Source organism: Serinus canaria, chromosome 1A (assembly GCF_022539315.1).
Source record: "Serinus canaria isolate serCan28SL12 chromosome 1A, serCan2020, whole genome shotgun sequence".
Taxonomy (NCBI): domain Eukaryota; kingdom Metazoa; phylum Chordata; class Aves; order Passeriformes; family Fringillidae; genus Serinus; species Serinus canaria.
Genome location: NC_066314.1, coordinates 34110013 through 34134060, shown reverse-complemented (window position 1 = coordinate 34134060; position 24048 = coordinate 34110013). Strand labels below are relative to the sequence as shown.

The 24048-nt window shown below is 37.0% G+C and overlaps 2 protein-coding genes across 3 annotated transcripts in view; both read right to left on the bottom strand.

The window, feature by feature from the left end:
* Positions 1-20073, bottom strand: part of MYRFL (myelin regulatory factor like) — a 39602-nt gene extending 19529 nt beyond the window's left edge. The window contains exons 1-10 of the mRNA XM_018910167.3: positions 20028-20073; positions 13349-13439; positions 10315-10382; positions 9962-10220; positions 9069-9160; positions 6929-7076; positions 3543-3738; positions 3006-3082; positions 2335-2445; positions 1676-1766 (exon numbers count right to left, since the gene is read on the bottom strand). Of these exons, the coding sequence (XP_018765712.2) occupies positions 1676-1766; positions 2335-2445; positions 3006-3082; positions 3543-3738; positions 6929-7076; positions 9069-9160; positions 9962-10220; positions 10315-10382; positions 13349-13439; positions 20028-20073 (1179 nt within the window). The remainder of the gene's footprint in view (positions 1-1675; positions 1767-2334; positions 2446-3005; positions 3083-3542; positions 3739-6928; positions 7077-9068; positions 9161-9961; positions 10221-10314; positions 10383-13348; positions 13440-20027) is intronic.
* Positions 20074-22577: 2504 nt separating this feature from the next.
* RAB3IP (RAB3A interacting protein) overlaps positions 22578-24048 on the bottom strand; it is a 33353-nt gene continuing 31882 nt past the window's right edge. For both annotated transcript variants that reach the window (XM_050969682.1, XM_050969683.1), the window contains exon 11: positions 22578-22946. In XM_050969682.1, the coding sequence (XP_050825639.1) occupies positions 22864-22946 (83 nt within the window). In that variant the 3' untranslated portion in view covers positions 22578-22863. The remainder of the gene's footprint in view (positions 22947-24048) is intronic.

The following is a 24048-nucleotide window of genomic DNA, read 5'->3' as shown; positions in this document are numbered from 1 at the left end:
CGAGACAATTGTGAGAATTCAACGGCTTCCCCAAATTATCAATGATGTGATATCTGTAACACCGTCAGATCCAGAAAAAGAAATTCAGATGAAAATAGAACTGTGGAAATTAATGGAAAAATAAAGGAAAATAATGATATATGCAGGAATGATGCAAACACACTGCTTCAGCATCCAGCTGAAGCAAAAAAACTGCAACAGCAGCCAGGATGATAAAACTTCTCAGCTGTGCAGAAAACTGCTGAACTCCATGCATTGTTTTCAAGGTCTCTTCACAGTTCCACCCAGAAAGGAGCTCCAGACCATAATGCTCCCCCAAAACCTAACTATAACTACAGAAAGAGGGTTTATGGCACAAGAGGATGCCAAGATGAAAAAGGAGCTAGGACTGAAATCATCTGAAAGCCCCCATCTTCCTTTGGAAACCCCTGAGCACCACCCCACATGCTGGAGATTTGCCCTTTTGCTTTCCCCAAACCCAACACTAAACCAGACCAGAGTCATAAGCCTAGGCAGATGATGGGCTGCCAAAAAGGATGCAAGCAATGGGCTGCACAAAGCAATGCCAGGACTAAGAGCTTCTGACAGACTTTCTTTAGAAGCCTCTTCCCAGCTCCACTTCATACACTAGAGCTTTTGGTTTTGCTTGACTCCAAACCAAACTGCTAACCCTGCTCCTCTCCATAAGCCAAGGGCTACGAAGAGGCCATGTAAACAAGAACCAGCTCTTCAACTGACCCACATGAAAATGTTCAGTGGCCTGCAACCTTCCAGAGGCCTTCTCCATCTTTTGCAGCCCCACCACATGGCACCTTACATGTTTCCCATTTTTCTAAGCCCTAAACTTAATATTCACCCTAGAAATAACTATAACTTCAGACTATGCCCAGTTAAAACATTAGCCACCACCTACCGATGACAAGAAAAAGGGGCCAGGACTGAAAGCTTTCAGCAGCCCCCACCTTCCCTTGGCAGTCCCCTGGCAATCTCATTCATTCTGGGACTCTGTGTTTTCTCTCCTCTAACCCAAATTCTCCATTGCTCTCATTACACAACAGATCTAGGGTTTTTCTCTTTTCTGAGTCTAACTGTAGGCAAAAGTTGAGCACTAAAAGAAAAAAGTTCCGTGAAGCAGGCAAATGAAAAAAAAAGTTAAGAGGAAAAGAGATTATTCTTCTTTTTGTTTATATGAAACCTGTATTACTACCATCAAATGGAGAGGTGGGACAGTCTGGAAACACACTGGAAAATCAAAGTTATAGGTCTTAAACTTCCTAGAGCTGCTTGACCTTTTTTCCTTACTTTTGTTTTCCTTCTCATCTTCCTTGGAAACTGAAGACTCTAGCTAATGAAAGGTTTTACAAAATTCCTGGCAAGTGAAGTAAATTGTTTCACTGCAAATTTAAAAAAAGTCTGAAAATAATCAACATATTTTATATTGGAACTCATAACAAGCTTTCTTTTAAAATCCTTCTATAGCTCTACTTATAACATATTTAATTTCTGATAATTAAAAGATAACATACTCATACAATATGCAACTGTAGATTTTTTTTTCCTCAATATTTTTTACTTAGAGGTAACTTTTATCCCCAAGAATCATGACCCCTCAATCTCCTGTGAATATCAAAACAGTAAATACTTTTATATGAAAGCAATATAAATTTATACCTACCCTCACAATGATCTTTTCAGAGACACTTGCAGATAGTAAGTAGAACTGGTCCTGAGAGACAGCATACAGTCCAACCACCAGCATGAAGTATCTAATTTAAAATTGATTTAATCAAGACAATAATTGAAGTAATTCTTTCTCACAGAAAAAAAAGTTTTAAATACAGCTGTTATTATTGTAAAAAGACAGACAATGTTTTTTAAAAGTATTTCTTACAATATGAAAGAAAAAGCATTTCTTTCACTCTTAAGAAATATGTTCTTACAAACCACAATCACTACAAATTAGCAAAGAATACAATAATTTTAATTTACAAATTTAAGTAATGAAGTTTCAAAGATTAAAGCCTTTCCTGCCTCAGAAGAAAATGGTCATTATTTGGGTTTTTTTGCTTCCTGAATTTGTCAGCCATTATTCAAGCTATGATTTCCTGAAACTATCTCTAACCATGAGGATGAAGTTTGGGGTGTTTGATTCTCATATCATTCTGTGACTGAAGAGAAAGAGGCTTTTAAGACCAAACCAAGTATTACAGAATTATTACAGAATTTGAAAAAAAAAAAAACAGATTTGATAGCAGAGATTTTTCACAAACACTGCCTCCTTTCTAGAGTAGACCTTCTCTTTTCTACTTCTAACACACAGGTCAATAGCAATACCTCTGATCAGGATTAGGTTTCCCCTTTTTTCTCATATTATTTGCTGTTGTTTCACTGAAATGCAGCCGTCCCAGGGTTACTTTAGTTATCTGGTCCCCTGGCAGATCAACTCTAAAACAGAAAAGAAAACAAGATCAGGGAAGTTAATATTTGGAGATCAGAAGAACAAACAGTGATTCTGCCAGTGAGTTAAAAGCTCAAGAATGGCAGAGCTCCAGAGAGAAGCTGCATAAGTGTTTCTAGCAGAGGCACTCCCCCTTTAAAGCATTGTAAATGTATCTCATGCTCATATGGACAGAAACATTCTGACATTTTTTAAGATTGAAAATGCATCTTTTATACAGCTCTAAGCAGCGTAAAAGAGTGTTTTTAGCTGAATAGAAATATTTTGGATAGCCATAGTTAACACACCTGTAAAGCTGTTGATAATTTCCCTTAATGAAGTGTGACCAGGTATATATTACTACTATGATTCTATGTGTGCAACCACAATGAAAAAAATAATAATAAAAATAATAATAAAAAATAAATAATAATTAAAAATAATAATAATGATAAAAATCAGAAAATTGGCTTAGAGCTACTGTAAGATTTCAAGAAACAACTAGTTCGTCCTTCAAACCAATCATACATATTGAAACAAAATGGAATAATTTTCTCAAAAATCTCACTTAACAGGATGAAAAGTTTTTTTGCTTCGATCTGATTGAGACTGTTCAATAGCAATTGTTTCATTTGGAGCTTCCACCTATAAAACAAAAATAATTTTCAAAATTACAAGAATATAAAAATTTAAACATATAAAAATTGAAATAGACATTAATAGGCAAATTGTGCTTAAAACAGTGAAAATGCACTCATTTCTAATGGAATGACATAGAAATCAATACAGGAACTGACTGCTGATCAATTGATAATTTACATCTAATCTGAAGGCCCAAGTCTTTCTGCAGATATAATTTGAAAGAGAAAAAAAATGAAAGGAAAGTAAGTGCATTACTTTACAAAAGAAAAAAATGCTTTCTGAATCCAGACTGTTATTAGCTCATTCCATGCCCAAGCATAAGTGCAGATATTCAATGTGAGAACAGAACCTACATAAAGTTGTTACATGTTCCTGGACAAAAAATTACCAAGAAAAGAGTTTACTTCAGTTATTTACCTCTTTACATGGATAATTAATAATCTCAAAGAGGAGATACACTTGCCTTAATTCCATAAGCTTTCAAGTAAAACTTTTCTACTGGTTTCCTCCCCTGCTGAGTTTTGACATATTTTGGATGTCCAGTGATTCTAATATGAACTGTGACTTGGAAATGATTCTTCTTTTGGCACACAAAGGCATCATCTGCTGTTGAAAAATTAAATCCTTTATCTGTGACAATGTGATATCCTACAGCAGGTCTACAAAAACAAGGAGAAGGAATGGCAACTTTAAGTACTGACATACTTAAGTGATACCTTGAGCTCCTTTTTTGAAATGTGTGGCAAAAATCCACCTGATTTTAGTGATAAACCTGGACTAAAAATACAACATTACAGACACCAGTTCTGCAGTATTTTCTTCTTAGACTGTCAAAGATATATAAATGAAAACACAAATAAAATGTCTTCTAATTCTAGTCTGAAAACACAATGTTTGGAAACCAGAGGTTGAGAGGCTTGCATAATCCTCACTTTCAAATCTGATATAAAGGAACTCTGTGCACCTAAGAGCACAAACCAGCCTTTTAGTGTATTCAATCATTCATTATAACAGTGCTACTAACCACAGTCTGCAGCTAGTGCTCCAGACAACAGTGAGCTAATCAGCCAGCAAGACTCCCTACTTTGCTCACAAATTCCCACAGCAAGTGCTTCTGTAGAAGTTACTGGGATTCTAATGAGGCTTTACTTAAGCTAAAAGAAAAACTTTCAGTACCAACCCTCCAGCCTGACTTTAAGTTGTCCATCCTACTCTGGCTAAAGCAACTCTATTTTATTTCTTCAAAGAGCAATTTGTCACCCAAAGAAAAAGAGTGTTGTGTGTCTATGATTCACAGTAAACAAGGAAAGGTATCAAAAGGTCTTTCTATTAGAGACAGTGAACTCACCATCCCAACAATTTTTCCAGTCCTCTGACTTAAGTGATGGATAATTCTGAAATAACTACATGGCAAGGTTCTCTTATATAGATGTTGGCTTTTCTTGTTAATGAAAGTTGAATAATGATAATTTTGTATGATGCTACTGAGAACCCCTCATTAACACAATTATTGAAGATGGATTTTCATTACTCTTCCATTATTATTTGGAAAAATAAAATTGTACAGACTTCATAGGATATATACAGACTTCATTATTGTTTTATAAATTATGAACAGAAGTCCCCTTTCAAACAACTATTGATTACCTGGGACAGGGAACAAAGAGAAAACTACTTTGTAACTACTTTTAAAGAGAAAACTACTTTGTAACTACTTTTCAACTATTTCAAAACTACTAAGTCATGTGTTACTTCATATTTAAAATTATAATGAAGATTCTACCATCTCCTCAAATCATCATTATTAAAGAAGTAAAACTTACTGAGTTTTTCCTGCAATGAGATTTTTTTTTAATTTATGTATATAGGAAATGAGTCTATTTCATAGTAGGGAAAAGAGTAGGTTTTCATATTTAGGTGCCAGCAAGGTCATTAGCTGATATTCTTAATGCATTTTCAGACTATTTTCCTACACACAGGAGAGCAGCTTGAGAAGCAAAACTACAAATGCCCATGTCTCCGAGCTACAGTGTTTGGAACAATGGCTCCCAAAGAGCAATTTCATGTTATAACTTTCTGAGTATACCATTTATAGTAAATAAGAGCAAACATATATTTTGTTCTTAGTCCACAAAGAATGATGAGTCATACCAAGCAGTACAGCAAAATTTGGAATAACTCTCAGGTCAGGTTGTAATATATATCCCTGTCACACAAGCATCCCTACTAGAAATATGCTTCAAATTCCTTTTTTCCATTCAGAATTTGTCTTCAGACATTTTTGGGACAGAGCACCACCAATATCAGATGAGAGCCAAGAATGTGCCAAGCAGACACAATGAAGGGCAGAATTAACAGTAACCTTTTCTAATGAATCTACCTCAGCTAACAGCATTTTTGTTGTGAAAATGAAATAACTAAAATGTTCAAGTACTGTATGAATAAAATGGAAAATACTAATTAACCTGAGAAATACCCCTCAAATGAGTGCAGCAATTTGAAGGCATGGGATCAATCCATCTATGCTAAGCAATGAGAAGCAGGTGAGTGGTTTGAGGCCAACAGATACAGGATCCCTACTCAGAAAATCTGTGCAATGTGCTGTATTTACAGTGCATCATGGAACAACAGCACTGCCATTGACCTCACTGAAAAGTAATACTGACTTCCTCTGCAAATAACACCTCAGTCCCTCCCACAGTAATGGCAACAGAGCGTGTATTGGGATATTTTATTGCTCAGCATCACATAGTCTTTGTTCACAAAGAAATGTGTCTGGAACCTTAATTTCAGGTGTATGGGAAGCAACAACTAACTGGGTAGTGGCAGGAGAGCAATCTCCCGCCATCAGCACACTGCTCTCATGTAGTCATTGACTGAAAGTGCAACCAGGAGCTGGAAGCCTTCGCTTGGAGTGAATGCTCATATCACAAATTCAGCTGGAGGTTTCTGGGTCCAAGGAGTGTAAAGGTCTACTCTCTTGTCATGTCAACCACTACCTGACTGGGTCGTGTGGGGCATAGTGAGATGTGCAATGCCCCTATCCCCTGTGCAAACAGGGAACATCAGTGTCCAGCAATGACACGGATATACACCAAGATCCCATGAGACATTTTGGCAGGTTGGGCAAGAGGAGCATTAAATTTACTGTGCTATGCAAGTCCCATGTAGACAGTGACAAATTTTTTGAACCAATCCTGAAGAACTAACCAGATGCTGTAGAAAAGGGTTAATTTGTTAAAAGGGTTCATATGCTAAATATTAGAATGGAGAAAATCAGGGATGTAAGGTGAATTTGGAATGACCTTTTCCAGATCATGTGCCAAAAAAAAAAATTATTTACAGTTTGATTAACACAGCAAAAATCTAAATCTTTGACTGAACAGCTGCATGTCACCCACATATCTATAATTATTAAGACTTAAGTTGTATGAGCCCAGAAGCAATACTGGTAACTTCTAAAATTTTCCTTTAATATTTTAGACCACTAGAGGGAAAGGTGCCATATGCTTCGTGATTATTCGCCCCGATGCATTTGACAAAATAAACAAAAGTTACCAGGTATCTTAACTCACTTTTCATTTGCCTCTAAATCCCTGAAGGGAAATCGGGAAAACTGGCATTAATTTCAACCAGTGTTTCAAGTTCAATTTATCTGATACACCTGCAGGTTCACATTTCATCATACCTGTTATACTTCCTTCTCTGTTCTTATTTCCAGTAAGAACAAGGGATGCAATTGTATCATTTATTCCTACAAAAACTACAACAGATAAAAAAGGGAAAAAAAACAAAAAACAAAAAACAGAAGAAACCATTTTTTTTTTAAGTGCAAACATCACTGCTTACAGTTTTTCAAAATTAGAGTCAAATAAGCTGTTCCACTGAGAAGTTTGATATGGTTGCCATGTAAGAGCTTGACTGCATTTTTCCAAAGCTGCATTTTGTCCATCACTGTCATATTCTTGCACTTCAGCAGCACAGTCCTTTACAGTTGCTGTGGAGAGATAGTGATAATTCAGTTATTTCTTTTGGGACTAGCAAAAAATCCTGCAAAGACATTTTTACAAATATGTTTACATCAATGCACATACATATAAATCACAAATGCATTTATATATATAAATGTGATTTATATATAAATCACATAACCCTTATAACCTTTGCAGTTATTCCACAAGATTGTGCTATATTCTCTTGCTCTAGAAAATAAAATTTTCAGCTTTCCTGATTTGCAAAACAAATGTTTGATTGACACAGCAAGTAGTACTTTCTATTTTTTATTCTCTCCAAAAAGATGAATAGTTTCCTTCGGGGGAGGGGGAGACAGGAAGAGAAGGAAAGCTAAGAATTCTACTGTGCATCTGCAACACTGCAAGAAGCAATTAAGCAAAATAATTGCATTTGTTTCCCATTCCCTTTACCACAAGTTTGAACTGAAGAATATACTACAGGAGGCACAGTTTTCCAATAGGAAGCACAATCACCACTGCATCTGGTTGATCCCCTTACTGCTTTCTGCCTATACACTAGAGAATTCTTTGACAGACAGGGTCAGCACCAATTCTCTGAGATATTATACATTTTATGAAGACAGAGGAGAATGCGATATAAGAGACAGATAAATAGAGTACAGTAAGGATAGGAGAAAATCTGTAATTGAGCATATAACTAAGATCCATCCACTGCCAGCGACAGCACAGTAAAACAGCCTTCAGAATCACTTCAGGCCCAAGCTTCATTTGCAAATCCTCACTTCTGACATAGAGCAGAGACAAGATAGATTAGATAGATAGCTAGATAGACAGATAGATAGATAGATAGATAGATAGATAGATAGATAGATAGATAGATAGATAGATAGATAGACAGACAGATAGATAGATATAGATAGATCAGATAGATAGATAGACATAGATAGATAGATAGATAGATTATAGAAAAACACCGCAGTAAAGAAATTCACACCTCACTTCAAAATTATCCCCATGCCACTTTCACCCATATCTGTTCTTTTTCCAATGCATCTGTCAGTGAGATTTTATTGAGAATGACACCCAAAGAAAGCTTGTTTCAAAGCTAAATCTTTTAGTATTAAAAACAGCAAGAGCAATTTCAGATATAGAAGTGTCTGCTTGTCTTCTCTTTTCAGTAGTGGTTGTCTTAAAGCACTAGTCACAATCAAGAAACACTGATTAAACAAAAGACATGAAAGAAAAAGCAATTTACTGTATCCAGTTGATACTCATTAAATGTGTTCTAAGAGACTGATTTAATCATGACAAATAACTTACTCTGAAGAAACAACAAGCCACTCAAATTTTTCACTAACAGACATGAATAAAATTCCTCAGGTAAACAGGTCATTACAAACTGTTCATTCAGAGAGACCCTCACACTTCAGAGAAGCTGACTCATTTCTGTACACGCCTGATAACGTTTTTTGTATCAATTGGCATAAGCTTATTTTTTTAATCTTGATAAAACAATGAACCAAAGCAATATGGGGAAGGTGGGAAAGAGCATATAGCTTTTGCCAAGCTTGCTTATGCATACACTTTGTAGAAAACAAAACATGGAGTGGAGGAGATAATGGGAAATGGCAATCTCTTTGCTCATCCACCCCACCAATTCTCTGTTCAGCTGACCCAAAATTGTTTCTATGCCCAGTCAAGTTCGTGCCAAGCAAAGTAAGCAAGATATATTATCATCTCTGTAGTGGAGGTTCACATATGGAAAAGGGCAGAATATTCTACCCAGAAAAGCCTCAGGAAATATGAACCTCTAATGCTTTTCTCTCTTTGCAAAATAGAAAAAAATCCTGGTTTTCCATAAAGGTGACTAGAAACTAAAGCTCCCTACAAACTGGGTAGTGGAGTAGAGACCACTAATATCATTACCTTTTCTGGGCCAGCAGGAGCTGTGCTCCTCAAGTATTCCCTTTTTTATGGCATAAAACATTAAATTTCCTCTTTACATACTTGCTCACCTTGTCTGGAATCCTGAGACTGCACTGGAGAATCAATCCCATCTCCTAGTAGTTGGGAGAGCTTCCTTTTTTTGCTTGATGCTGCAGAAATACTTTTGTAAAAATACATGTTGTGTTACTCCTTCATAAGTTTAAATATAGATGTTACAGAATCATAACAAAAGAACACCTAGGTACCTCTTATCTCATTTTAACTGCACTGCCATCCAAATTCTAAATTGCTGAGGGAGGAGACTGTTGATGGGATTTTAAAACTGAATTATCCAATTTTTTCCTTCCAATTTTTTTTTATTCTACATGAATAAAGAAGTTGATTCCATTTAAAAATTTAAACAGTGCATAAGTGGCAGGGGTTTAGTTTCCTGACATTTTCATTAAAATCAAGACAGTTAAAATTATTCAAGACAGTTTTTGTCTTGAATAATTTTACTTTTTACCAGTTAATGTTAAAATACCAGAACATTTTAAATGATTGAGCATGCAGAACACATTGGTGGGTTAATATGGCATACAATTACTGCTTCACTTGCTTGCATAGATATGACAATTCCTTTTCTCTTATGTTATTTGCTAGAACACTTACAAGATCCTCATGCACAAATCTCTACAACAGGTATTGCAGAACACCCTAATATTTTTATAATCCATTTATGAAAAACCTGTTTATTTCTCATTAGCCTTCTATTGTTTTAAAAATTGAAATGCAGTACTACTTCCAATCTAAACTTCAATCAAGGTATTTTAAAGAACCCTCAACCACAAGTGTCTCAAAAACGTCCAAACACTGCCATCCTGTGGAAAATCCTACACCCACAAGGATTTACAACCAGTATTAAACCAGTTCTACTGGTTTTCACATGTCTCACCCTTTGCATAAAAGCTTTGTCATTTACCCAGAAATCTGAGATGCATTAGGCTGGAAGTATGAATAATTAAAACCCAAACAGCTGGAGGATGTAGAATGATTCCATGGAGTCACAGCATTTTCTGTCTTGAGGCAGCAGCCTTGGGAGACAGTGCAAGGATAGCCCGTGGCACTGGGGTCAGGGTAAGGCTCCATGAGCCCGCACGGAAGCTTGCTGGGTGCCCCGACAGGCTGGCATGGGAGCGGAGGCTGCAACCCACTGGGCCACACAGCATCACACCATGGGGCTGAGAGAAATGAACAGAGAAGGACATAAGAACAAGGAACAGGAGCTGGAGATCTTCCAACAGGCTTGGGAAAGGCCAAATTCATGGCACTTACTTTGTAGCTGTGGTGGGGAACACGGTTCTGAGCCAGAGTCGGGTGGGGAGTCTGGCAACTGACTTTGCCTGGGGATGAAAGAGAGATTTTAATTTCTTCTGGAACAAGACAAAGAGGACAACAACAACAAATGCTGAAAGCAGGTGGCGGGGGACCACCAGGCTACTGACAAGGATCTTCAGGAAGCATTGCTCACCATGTTTGCTGCCCCTCCTCTCAGGAGCAATGTCGCCTACACTTCATCAGACCATGTCCTTCGGCCCTCTGCCTCTGCTGTGAAGGAAGACCCAATCCCCATCCCTTCTCACCCAAATCCCCCCTTCACAACCTGCTCATTTCAGTCCTCCTTCCCATGAACAGTTCTCCTGTTACCTCCAGGCATATCAGTGACTCTCAGCATATGGCCCTCACAAGGGAATTAAGCCCCATTCTCTCTAAACTAATGGTTAAGGATCTGCGGCATCTCCATCTCTCTTCACAAAGAGAAAATTCTATGCCATCTTGCTGCCATTCAAAGGAGCTACAGAGGCTTCCTCTGTTACATTAGGAATAGATGGAGGTTCAAGAAATGGATTCTCAGTCCTTTCCTATGAATTGTCAGCTCAAACTGCTCTGAAGCCTGACCTGAAACACAAGTCTTAAGGTGCATGTTAGGCTAAAAATGCTGCAGCAGAGGAAGGATGACAGAAATCTAATGAGAAATACCTCCTGTACCAAGTGTTCTCTGAGTGTTCTCTCAGAAGCTGGATAAAATAAAAATCCTTAAAGAGACATCCTCATATGTATAAAAGGCATGATTACACATACAGAGCAAATATTTTCAAACATCAATGGAAAATTTTCACTCTATTGTTTCCACTGCAGGTTTTATATTTCTGAGTTTGGATAGCATTAAAGAGAGCAGTTTCATTTTTTGTTACTAATTATTGCTTTTGACATGTGCTTGTGTTTTTCTCAATGGTATTGCTACTGGTCTTCAAAATGTTATGTCCACAACCCTGCATTTTGGGTTAGCTTCAACCACATGGCTCCTCTTTAAAAATTAATTTTTAAATTCCACATTAGAATATTCTTAATTTCCTTCAAAATAGATTCCCTGGTGCTTTTAAATACTGTGACTACAACACTCAAAACCTTGTTTTCAACTTTGAATAGTTAGTAAATATTTCATTTTCTTTTTTTTTTTCCCTGTGGGATATTTGATCCACATATACTGAATTCCAATTGTGCTTTGTAAAATTTTAAAAGATACGTATGTAAAACACACATATATGATCATGTACATTCAGTTCATATTCTGGCTTCAAATGTTGTCTCGGAACTTGATTTCTGCTTTAATGTAGATTATTTTAGTAAAATAGAGAGACAGACTTTCTAGGAGAAAGTATTTATGAAGTAAAGAGGTAGTAGGGATATACCTCCAAGTTAGAATTTTACTGAAACTGATACTGTGCTTTTTGAAGGAAGAGAAAATAATCAGTAGTTTAAATTATTCTACATTACAAACACAGTATATCAATGAAATGCCTACTCAGCAAAGGACATGGCAACCCTTTTTCTCCTTTCACTGATAATGTAGAAGGTATTACTGTGAAAAAGATGAAGAAATCACATGGTGCTTCACATGTAATGTGAGAGAAGAACAAATGTAATGTTGACGGCCTTTCTAATGCAAGATGATCTTTAATGGAAATTTCAAGGTACACCCAAGACCTTGATGGTAACAGCACCCTTTTCATTGCACATGACATTACGGAGTTTTGCATTTTGTATGTATATATGGAGGCTTTTAATATTTTTCTCCTTTGAAGTATTTTGATATGTTCCATTATGATAGTCTATTCTGTTTATGCACAAATTTTCTGCACTACAGACAAATGCTTAATAATTTGACCTGTACAGATCTAATGAGTCAGTAAATGTTCTTAATCCCATAAATAACAAAATAGAACTCTAGTGTAAGTGTAAAATCCTGCTCAACCTTGAAAACATAATAGTTTTACAGATGGTTTTCCTGTATGTAAGTACTTTGTAGCACTGTAACTATAATATCTAACTTACTTAAGCTACATAATAGCATATATATACACATATACATTTTGGCTATACTTTATGTATAAAAGCAAAATAATGGCATTTTTAAGTTACAGGACTTCAATAATGTTGTTAATCTAAAACACATTTAGTCACTCTAAAAATAAAAGTTATGGGTATTTACATACAATCTTCTCTTAATTTTTCTTTACTTTTATAGTGTGGGCAAAGAGAATCAATTCATTATTCATGACTTAGAGCAGGTAGGAGCCTATTTGGCTCACTTTAAGTAAACATGTGCTGAGTCTGTCTAGAATGAAAACTTCCACGTGTAATTATTTTTAAAACATCCCTTCTTGCTCTGCTTCTTGGCAGTGCAAGGGTCATCCTATTAATAGTATTTTGTCTTGAACAACAACCATCTGACAGTTGTCTAGATGAAAGATTTGGTGTTTAAGTCTTTGATAGATCTATACTACATCATTTTCCCCCTCTGACCATAAGCCTTTGCACTACGTATCCTTCAATAGTTTTAAAGTTAGTCTCAAAAGAGACTGATGAACAGTTTCTGCTCTAAGTATAGGGTGAAAACAGTAGCTCTGCTTCCGTTCAAACTGGGGGACTTCTTTCATTCTCTCAATTTATTATACAGTAGTCTCACTTTTATCACTTATTCTGTACATAAACAGTAAATTAGCACTTATAGGAATGTTAAAGTAACAGCTCTGCATTTAATGTCACAATTAGCTTGACAGTTGTGAATCAACTCAGATTTTATTATCACTCATTCTACTGAACAAGAAGACTACCATATTTCCATTACTGGCTGTAGTTCATTTTTTCTAAGTCCTCCTATGCTTCAAGAAACAATGCCAAGAGAGGAAAAATCCTCTTGAAACTCAGATTGCATCATGGCATAGGTAAATTGTTTTTATCTACTAATAAAACAATTCAAGAGCTGTGGCTAAGGAGAGGAACTACATTTTGCTATAATACTTACAAAGTTCCAAACTCTATGTCACTACTAATGAATTCTTCCAACAGGCTTGTGTCCACCATGGGATTTTCCAAGGCTCCATGGACATCTTGCCCTAAGGTTAAAAGTACAAAAGACAGAAATTCAGAGGGAATTGTCAGTGTTTTAGAATAAGTGATGCTGCCAATGGTTCTAAAAAAGGAAAACCAAATCTGTCCTGTCTCATGTGTAACAAAAGGGTTGTGTTTCTGGTTTACTCACTCTGGGAAAAAGGATGGTGAGAAATGCAGAGTAATTAACAATGTGCAGGGGCACTGCAGATGACAGTGCAGCACCAGGCAAACACCACTGAATGCATGGCATTAAGGCTTCAGGGAATTACTGCAGCCGGAGGATGAAACATCCCAGTCTGCAAATGAGAAAAAGGGCTTTGAAGATAGTTTCTAACTCCTTTACGTTGAGGTCTAAACAGTTTTTTGGGTTGAAGCTCAGATATTGTCTTACACAGATCCACTTGGTGCATTAGTACTCGCAAGTACTGCAATGAATTTCTGATCTAAAACTCCATTTAAAAATCCACCAGTTTAAATAAAGCCCAAATAAGGCTTCAAAAATGCTTGATGGTGGCTTCCTTTTATTGTAAAAAAACCAGCCCACTAACATGTTAAATGTATTAGCAAATAGAAAAGTTCAGTACTTTGTCCTGTGTTGCTTAGTAACTGAAGGTTATAAACAGATTTTATGATTATAAAGTTTCCGGAATTCATGACAACTTTTGTAGAAAGTCAACAGGGACTCATTAAAAAACCCAGCCAAGCAGTCCTACTCTGCAGGCTCCCCTCCTCTGCAGCAAGCCTTCCATAAATACAGGTGTGGCCAGTCAGAACGCAAACAAGATAAGGGCCTTGACATTCCTGCTTGAGGTGCAAGGGCCTCTGTCCCTCTTCACATATGATGAAATGGACCAGACCACACAGCCAGAGATGTGAGGCTCAGCCCTAGAGTCTGACATCAACCATGTCCCCCCAGCACAGGCAGCAGCAGGTGAGAACACAAAAGGTTAACCTCTGCCTCCAAGCCAAGGGGTAGACACTGCCTTTGGTGCATTTGCTGTGTTCTCACTGTAGTACCTTGCATAGGACACTTACCCTAATATATCTCCAGTTCCCTCTCTGATGTCTTTGTCTGATACTGTGTTTAGAAAGGATATTCATGCAAGCAGAATCTAAAAATCCACCACCTTGCACAGGATTCCCTCAATACATAAATCCACATTGCTAATAAACATTTCCCAAAGTGCTTTGTGATCATAGATTAATCTAGGTACTGTTTATTGTTGGTGCTGTAGCCTTAATTTTGACTGCCTTTCTCTGGGGGATAGCAGCTTGGAGGTGTGCTACTGATAGATCCTTGCATTTCAATTTATTGATGCTGTAAACAAAACTGTCCCACACACACCAGAGAACAGATTCAATAGGTACAGCCCACTAGCTTATCTCAGCAAAACTGAAACTCACAAATTCTGGAAGCAGTGGCAGATTGCTTTGGAAAACCAGCTAGAGGGTGCAAAAGAGCCTGGGTTTCCTTAGCAGCCCTCCTCAAACCTGTTCGATTCTCATCCTTTCATTTCTCATGCCTGAATGTAGGGTCCCCCTACCCTGAATTATAAACCTTTCTCCTTTTACTAATGTAGGCCACAGGAAAATTCTCCTCTCCTCTCCCTCTCCCCTCCTTCTTTTAGCCCAGCTGTTCTTCCTGTTCAAACCACCAAATCCCCATGTAGAATGATATACTTTCATTACTAACTTGAGGCCAGAAGTCAAATACAAAATGTTTTTCCTGTACCATACAACCAAGAATCCTTTATTTTGACTAAGATCAGAGATGGGCTCTTTTGAATCAAAGAATACAACTCTAAATTAAATATGGACAAGGCTTTTCAAGTGGACATCTCACAGTTCAGAGATTAGCTCTGTTGCTAAGTGATGATAACAGAAATATCTATCATTTCTGCTTAATCTCTCCACTTTGCATGAACAGCTAAATGGTGAGGAGAAGAATTCAAGAATAAGCAGTGCTGGGAGAGGAAGGACGCACACCAGGAAGACAGGCCACCACTAATGAATGTTTGTGACGCAGGTACATGGAACAGTGGGCACATTTTGCTGCCCTGTAGAACTCTGTTATTGTACTTTCCAAGTCAGTGGCATCATGTGCTTGTTCTAACATCTGTTTCAGAAGAGGAGGACCTCACTGATCATATGCAAATTTATTTTAAATGGTGGCATCCATTTCACAGGCATTTGATCACAGTAAGTACTTAACAGGTATGGGCACCAAGCAAGACAGCCACTCACCTGGATGTTACATGCTTGTGAGAGCAGGGAGCTAACTGTGTGTATGTGGCAGGACAAGCCCTGCAGTGAGGCCCCTGTGAAGCACAGAACCATGTGTCTGGCTAAGAGCTGCTGGAGGATATGTGGAGTCAGCAGCCTCAATCATCAGCTTGGCTCTGCTTGCAGTTCAGTTTATGCTGCAATGTGCCCAGACATCACTGAAGAGTCTGCACTGAGTGACATATTCAACTTTGATGTCACTGTGCAGAGGACTACCAGCTACCCAACAAACAGACGAAGATAAAGGGACAGGGCAGTGCCACGGCAGGAGGTTCACACACAGATGTTTGCAGAACACACACGGCAGTCACAGTCTGCATATGATTATATATTTTTCTCATTTCTTCTTCATACTTCTGTTGTTTTGTTCCCAGGTCTAAAACTTGTCAGTACTACCACTGTCTTCTATTTCCTGTCCATTCTCAACTAGCCTGTCCCTAATACCTAGCCACAGGTCCCAAAGGAGAAGTATGAACTCCAGCCTATTAATTTGGCAGTTACTCTTTGGCAGACATCCCCTTCTTTCCTCCAGACATGAGGCTCTCATCACCTGGCTCCTCAGCTTGACTCTCTGGTCCTGTGACCAAGTCTCAATCCCTGAAAAACCTACCTTGATCAGTTCTCTGAATACTTTCATGTAGTCTTATGTATAGCTGCATTTAAATCAACTGCCTCCTTTTCAGTGGTATCTAAATGGAAAGTGAAGGATGGGGGACAGAGAAATAATATTGACTAAAAATCAATACTAAACTAATAATTTCCTGACATTAGAAGAGGATTCCAGGAAGCTCCTAGCCAAGTCCAGCTATCCACAGTAAGATCAGTGTTAAAATATCAGCTACTTTACACACAAAACAATCCTTATATCCAGCTCAAGGGGTAAAAACAGCACAGAGAACATGGTCAGTGCTCAGTAATACTTGCTTGCTGAACAGACAAATTCAAGTTTGCTACAAAGCCTTGTAACCTGGGGGATATATTTCTGCTTGAGAAGTAATAACTGATTTCTACCTTAAGACACCTTACCATGAAAATAAGTATTTTTTTACAAAAAGAGGTTTCAGCACTTTATGAGCTCCACTATACAGGCTCAATGGTCCAGCTGAACCTCACTGACTTACACTAAGGTAAGTATTACTTATGGGGCTTATAGGCCCTTCTTTCATGGTAATGGACTCCAAGACTAGTTGCCATTTAAATTGTGTACAAAAGTCCAGCTCAATATGACAGGAACAGACCTGCTGTCATTGACACAAGTTGCAGAGCTACAGGGTTATCAGCATAAACCAGCTGCAGCCAGCCAAGAGGTATCACAGCCTAGGTTATTCAACTTCAGAAAGACCTGTTACTCCAAATTGTAAGGAGTGAGTTTGTGTTAAGATACTTTTTTCCCCCAAGTAACATTTTCTATTGAAACAAGTCTTACTATCAATATTTTTTATTTTTCACTTCATCTTTTATTCCTGTTTCAAACTCATATCCTTAAAATAGTATGTGGCACCCCTGAGGTTTTAGTGTTTTGTATTTTAAGGTCATGTTTCTTCAGTGGCTTCATTTTTTACCACAAACTCTAATCTATGTTCCATGTTACCCATGCAGAAGTACGAGTATATGGACGGCTGATGATTCCACTAAGGAAGAGATTTCTTTGGATCACAGGCAAAACACATGCATTTCAGACACCTCAAAGTACCTTACAACAGAAAAGACCAAGTTCAACAGTAACTAGGCTGACCTTCTACCAGATCTCTCTCATTGATAACATGAGCAAGAACAGATTGTTCTGCCACACACAGGTGGAAGAGCTAATCAGGAGCTCTGACCTTCCCTTGACAAATAGTAACTTACAGACTCTAAAATGCAGAATGTTTTAATTATAAATATTCATTTCAACAAGAATAATAGGAAAAAACCTGCATCAAAGATGAGATCTCTAATGTGCAAGTGAAATGAAACAGAAAAAAATTAGAACTTCCCAGCAACACAAGACAAAAGCCATTTACTTGAATGAGAAAAAGCCATGGTCAAATCCCAGAGTCTTATCTAATCTAAAAGGTCTGTCAACTATTCAAAGAAGTGATTGCCAGGAAAACAAACATTATCTCACTTTCCTTGAGAAAAAATCCTGTTTCAGACTGTCCCCTCACAATACTGCAGATGCAATTTCATCTTACTAGTGAGTGTAAAAACAAATATGGACTGTAAGGAGCTAAAGCACAAGGCAGAGGGGACTCTTTGTTCATGAATTTCAAGTAATTTTACCAAGCAGATCTATAGATTCATTAACTGCCAGCTGATGCGTTTGTAAGCCAAAACTGAACCAACAAGGAACCACTTAGTAGCATCATACTCCAATTGATATCATAAGATCCAGTTTTTCTTAGCCTTGAAAAACCATGTTCTAACACTGGTATGACTAATCAGAGACCACCAAATCAACACCAGCAATTTATGACTCTTGCTTCAAGATTTTTTGCCTCATTGAGGTGTTACAAAGCCAGCCCACAAGCTGTAGTGCTAAGCTGCAGAGATGCCACTACTTAAAACTGGCTTTGTGCTCAATAAAAACAACCTCTGCTTGAAAAGAGGGCTAACCACCTCTTTACTTCAGCTTGCTCCCTTTTCAGACTTACCTATGGTTTATAAGAGCAAGAGAGCCTACTCTGTGCTGAATGAATGATTGGCTCTTGCAGCCTTGACACATATCCATGTCCAGATAATGAAATTCAGCCATCTAACAGCATCACTGCATGCTGTATGGCCTTAGCAGATCTTTGTCACATTCTAATGGAACACAGCACAACCACATTATAGAAGGGACATGACATCCCAAGATGGTTTGTTTTTCCTGTAATTAAAAGGAATCAACAGGGCTTCTCACCCTGGCACACACTACCAAAAGACCTTCTAAAAAGAGTTGAACTAATAATTATATATTTTAAAACAGTAATTCTCATTAAAGAGCTTATATAGCTAAAATCCCTGCCACACCTTCTATCAAAGTATCATTGTCATAAAAGTCAATAGAATCTAACCTATACTTCCCTAGAAAGCCCTATTTTCCAAAAGGATTCCTAAAAAATGTGCTTTTTTATAATATAATTTGTATTCAACACAATTTTGATATTTAACTGGTATGGAATGGAGCAGTTGAAAAAAAAAAGGGAAAAAAAAGTCTGATAAAACCAAGCATTATGCTGTTAAAAGCAAAGCCAAAAAAGTTTGTTAGCCTTTCAACTCTGTGATGTAAATTGACCTTAAGGAACATAGTATGAATTTCCTACCATCTATGAACAACACATTTGCTTGCTAGCAGCCCTAGATTGGTAGCTTGTTAATTTTAATTTCTTGGCTTAAATATATTTCTTTGATCAATTTTTTAATGTCTTAGCTTGAAATTGAAATTTAAAAGTTACAGTTGCCACCTCTCACCCAGGCCAACAGAGTGGCAGGGAAAAGAATAACACAGAAAGGAAATCACAAGAGTCATTTTGCCAAGTAGGTAACTTGGTAGTTTCCCAAGTTACTTTGAGATCAGTGAATACCTGCATTTGAAAACAAATACCACAAAAACAGCTTAGAATAGAACAGTTTACATATTAAAGACAAAAAGCAAGGTGCAAACTGGAGAAAGGGAGAGAAAAAATAGTAAAAAAAGACAAAAGTAAAAAGCCTTTGAACACATTATCAGTGAGTCTAAAAATGCAGTTTTATTATGGAATCTATTAGGAAGTGAATTGTGTAGTAAGAGAAAATGATGAAACTAATTGGACCAGCTTGAATAGAAAATGTCTTGGAGAAAAAGGCAGGACAGATAATCCCAGCCAAAAGACAAAAATATCCTCAGAAGGGTCCTGAGGATACTGACACAATTAACATTTTACCAGTTACAATCAGGCCATTTCAGTTAGTGGAAAGAAAACCCTCTTAACCTGACATGCTAAAACTGAGAAGGAAGTGAGATCCCTAACCACATGAAAATCACTAAGATTTCAGAAGTGTTACACTGCATTGAGTCTTCAGTCACTTCCCAGTTTTTCTACAAGACAATTACCTTGCCTGTACTGCAGGCTTTGCTTGGTGTGCCTTCCCTTTGGTATTCCGGCCAGAACACAAAAAAAGGCACTGCAGCACATCTGTACTATTTGTAATTATTCTGGTACTGCCTTTCACAATAACTTAGTGTAAACACAGCTTTTGGTTTCAGAGCATTTTTTCTTCCTCCTTTCTTCCTCAGTTACCCCCAAAAAATTACTGGTTTTGCTGACACTAAAAATTGTTAAGGCTTCTCTCAAAACTAGTCTTACCTTCAAAGAACTGCTGCAAGGCCTCTTTTTCTCCCACCACATCCATGAAAAGCCAGTAGAAGTGTTTTGCTTTCCTACTACTTGAAGAGCTCCCACTGGGACAAATGTAGTCTCCTCCAGATGATTATGAACATGCCAAGGAATACATCACGATTTTGTCAGAGATTTCAATGACTCCCTCGGCTGATTTCATTCCTCTGTAATAGATTCAGGGTTATACTTAGGCTTTAGGTAAAGGACCTAAACTACAAAAAAGGAGAATCTAGCAAGGCTTTTGAAGCAAGATGATGTGGGTTCTAGCCAGTCAGTAAGTCTAATGTTCTTGTTTTAAGGACCTTTGGTCCCAGTACTAATTACACATGCGCAAAAAATGCAGCAATAAAAATTACTTATCTTGTCTTTGTACTTTTGCACAGGTCATGTAATTAGTACTACCAATGAAAGCAACAGAAATCAAAAATGCAAGAGCAAAGCCATCACGGGTAGGGAAGTAGAACTTCTGTGTTGTTACTATTATTAAAAAAACTAAATCACGCATTAGCCTGTTTGTCTAAGGTAACACTGGAAAACATATGGGAAAGCAGAACATGGAACAAAACTCTTAAGGCTAGCAGCAAACTCTACTTCACTTTCTCTTAGTTCATCTTCAAACAGTGGTGCCCATTCTGTCACCACTAAGCAAACAGGAGAGAAATACTCAAGTGTTTTGAGCAGATATTAAAAAAGGCATTTAGTTATGAACAAAAGTTCCAACAAGGTCTGATATTAAGACATTTTTGGAAGCAATTATATTCACCAGACAAGTAGTTGTTGTCCAATTTTTACAAGCCCCAGGCACTCAGAGTGACACAGGTTTCTCATGATAAACAGCTCATATGAAAAATATAGAAAAGAATTTTGGATAAGGGACATGAAGACAGTCAGCATTTACAAGATGTTGAGTTAGTCATTACTACTGAGATGCATTACATGGGGTACACCTTTGTACAAGAAAATTACCTCAGCATAGTACATTTTAGGTACTACCATGTATAGAAAGGACCCTTCTCTCTGCTTAAATGAGCGACAGGATTTTGTTTTAAAGGATATTAAATCAGAATAGCATCAGCTACTGGCTACCATTTGCCTACTGTTAGCTAATTATGGAAACCATTCTCTCATTATCTAAACTAAGGATTAACAAGCATTTAGGAAGCATTTATGAGCCTAACATAAAAAAATAATACCAATAAACACAGCTTTTTTTCCAAGACTGAGTAAAGCCAGACTTCCTTAGCATTACTGAATGGATAAATAATCCTTTAACAACTGCTGGTAGAATTATTCCATGTTTCTACAACAGCAAGTAGTACCCAGTGATGGGAGTATTGCCTGAGTATTAAAATTGCCCAGGTTGGACCTACATACTCCATTATTAATAATATCTAAGTTCACTTGTTTGTTTTTACCTTAGCATTGAAATCTCAGGTCAAAGCGAACACCTGGAAAGTGTTTTCACATATATACAAGCAACACAAGCATGGTATTAAATTTCCCTGCCCATTCTACTGACTCTTATGAAGACGGAGAACATTGCAGCAAGACAATGAGAAATAGTGTTGGTTTTGTTCAGCACCAAAGAGATCCACTGAGATGCTTCTTGTTAGGAAAAAAAAAAAAAAGCATAAACTCCCCTTCTAGTCAGTTTACCTGTCAAAGTTTTAATCTTGTGTGCAACTGATAAATAGTTGTCAGGACCGAGATCCGATGTTTTTCCACAAAGGCAAGTCTAGTTCATACCCACAATCATGTTCCTTGTAGCATCACCGTCTGCTTTCAGCTGAGACAAAGCCCAGGAAAAAAATGACCACTTCAAGTGCCAAAGAAACACTTCTAACAGAAAAAGCATCTCTTAAGAGGCCAGGATCCTTTTTGGAGGTTCTCTGACACCATTTTTTTATATAAACAAAATTGTAACATTATATGGAAATTATCATCAACACGTTGAAGAAATCACATAATGGAAATTTCTGAGCTTCACGAACAACTATAGGGGAAATTATGTATAAAACATTGAAAACTGGAAATCCCAGAAGATGGGGGGGGGGAAACTAATTTAAAGGAATGTAAAAATTCTAGTGAAAGAAAATGAGAGGGAAAGAGAACGTTTTTAGCGTAATATATGGGTCAAAATAGATTTCTAACCAAAAAAGCAAAGAAGACAATTTTTTTGTTCCTTCATATTTGAGAAGCACCCTTCCTTAAAGAGAAGATACTCAGGTTTATTGTGCTGTGGCTCTTCACTATATGTGTTTCTCTTCCTATATACATTTTTTTAAAAATTACAAATATAAGAAAGCAGCACTTCAAAGAATTCCAAGTTCTCCCAGCTGTCTGTTAACCGGATATATTAACATGGCATACATGCATAGAGAGCTACATAGGTGTACCTAAACACTATAATGAAGAAAACACCAGGCATTTATTTGCTCTTCATAAAATCAGTTTTATATTTTGGAGTGTCCTACTGGGGAGGTTCACATTCTGCATCACAAAGAACAGAAGACAGAGACTGTTTCAGATTAACACTTTAATCAGAAGGTTTGTTTTTAAATGTAAATTACAATCACTAATACACCTGCAAGTGCTTACCACATTTGTTCAACTAAGTATTATATGTACGCATATACAGCATAGGTCAGTTTAAAACAATCACAGTACTTTTTAGTGCCATCTGCAAATCGAGAAAGATCTTGGACCCACTTTGTGGAAATAAATATCAAGTGACAAAAAGAGGTTCAGCAATTTTAGTTATGTATATTCAATGAAGTTCATGCACGCGCAAGAGTAAAAAGTTTTAGAGCTCTTCCTTGTAATAGCCAAGTTTTGCTAGTGACATCTCTCGTCTCAGCTGCATAACTTCCCAGAACATCTGATCCACTAAAAAAGACAGAAATATCATTAAATATACCAAATTCATATTTTATTTCGACTGATGTATTCAGGCTGCCTTACTCTACATGAGTTTAGGGGAACTTCATAACAAACATCTGATAAAACCAGCATTAGTATGTGTAAGGGCTAATTGTACTCAGTTATAACAAAATTTGTTCAAGCACATATTCTAAACATTCTAAATGAGAGGCCTATAAAAATTCCTCAGATTTTAGATATCTTTAAAGTGGAGAACAGAATTATATCAGTATTCTCGTCAGCTTCAATTAATTGCAGTTTGTTATTTAAGCTTCCCTGTCCGTGGACTAATTTTCTGTGAAACTAAATGACTACAAAAAGAAAAAAGTAGAGCTTGTTGAATAAGAATTGTTTCACCAAAGAATCTGCAATTTTGCCTTTTACAATCCTTATTGCTCCCTTTTTTCCTACAGTAATCTACCAGCAACAATAAACTGGGTAGGAAAGACCCTTTTTTCTTATTTCAGCTGTATCTTTCTAAATGTGATAAGCCTAATGCATAGCTTAAGCTTCTAGATGTCACAGCAATACAAATCAAAATCAGGGGGTATATAATTATTCAAGACAAAATTTCCATGCAGTCAAGAGCCTGATGTAGAATGTCTACAAACATCATTAACCTGAACAACAAGCACAAGTTCTACCCTACCATAGTTCAAGAACACTTTTGTATAAGTGACCTCTGTCTTAAAAATTATATGGTGCATCAGTAGAAATGCATGCAGTGCATTATACAGACAATTGTGATGAGTGCCTACATTCTTGTGAATGTATTGTTGAAATCTTTCCATAAAGCTAGAAATGCAAATTCTATGTTCTAGTGGTAAAGATGACAACTGAGCTGAAACACCAATTTTTTTTTTTAAAACTTCTTGGGAAGAATAAATCAATCTGATAATGTTGAAAATATTTCATTATATGATGTAAAAAAACCCATTAATTAAGGGTTTTTTATCTCAATAATAAAGTAAATAATTTTTAGTTGAAACTTCACAAGTCCTTTTGGTCAAAGTAAAAGCCTTTTAAAAATTATATTCAAACTTAAATAACACATTTTCAAGATCTTCAG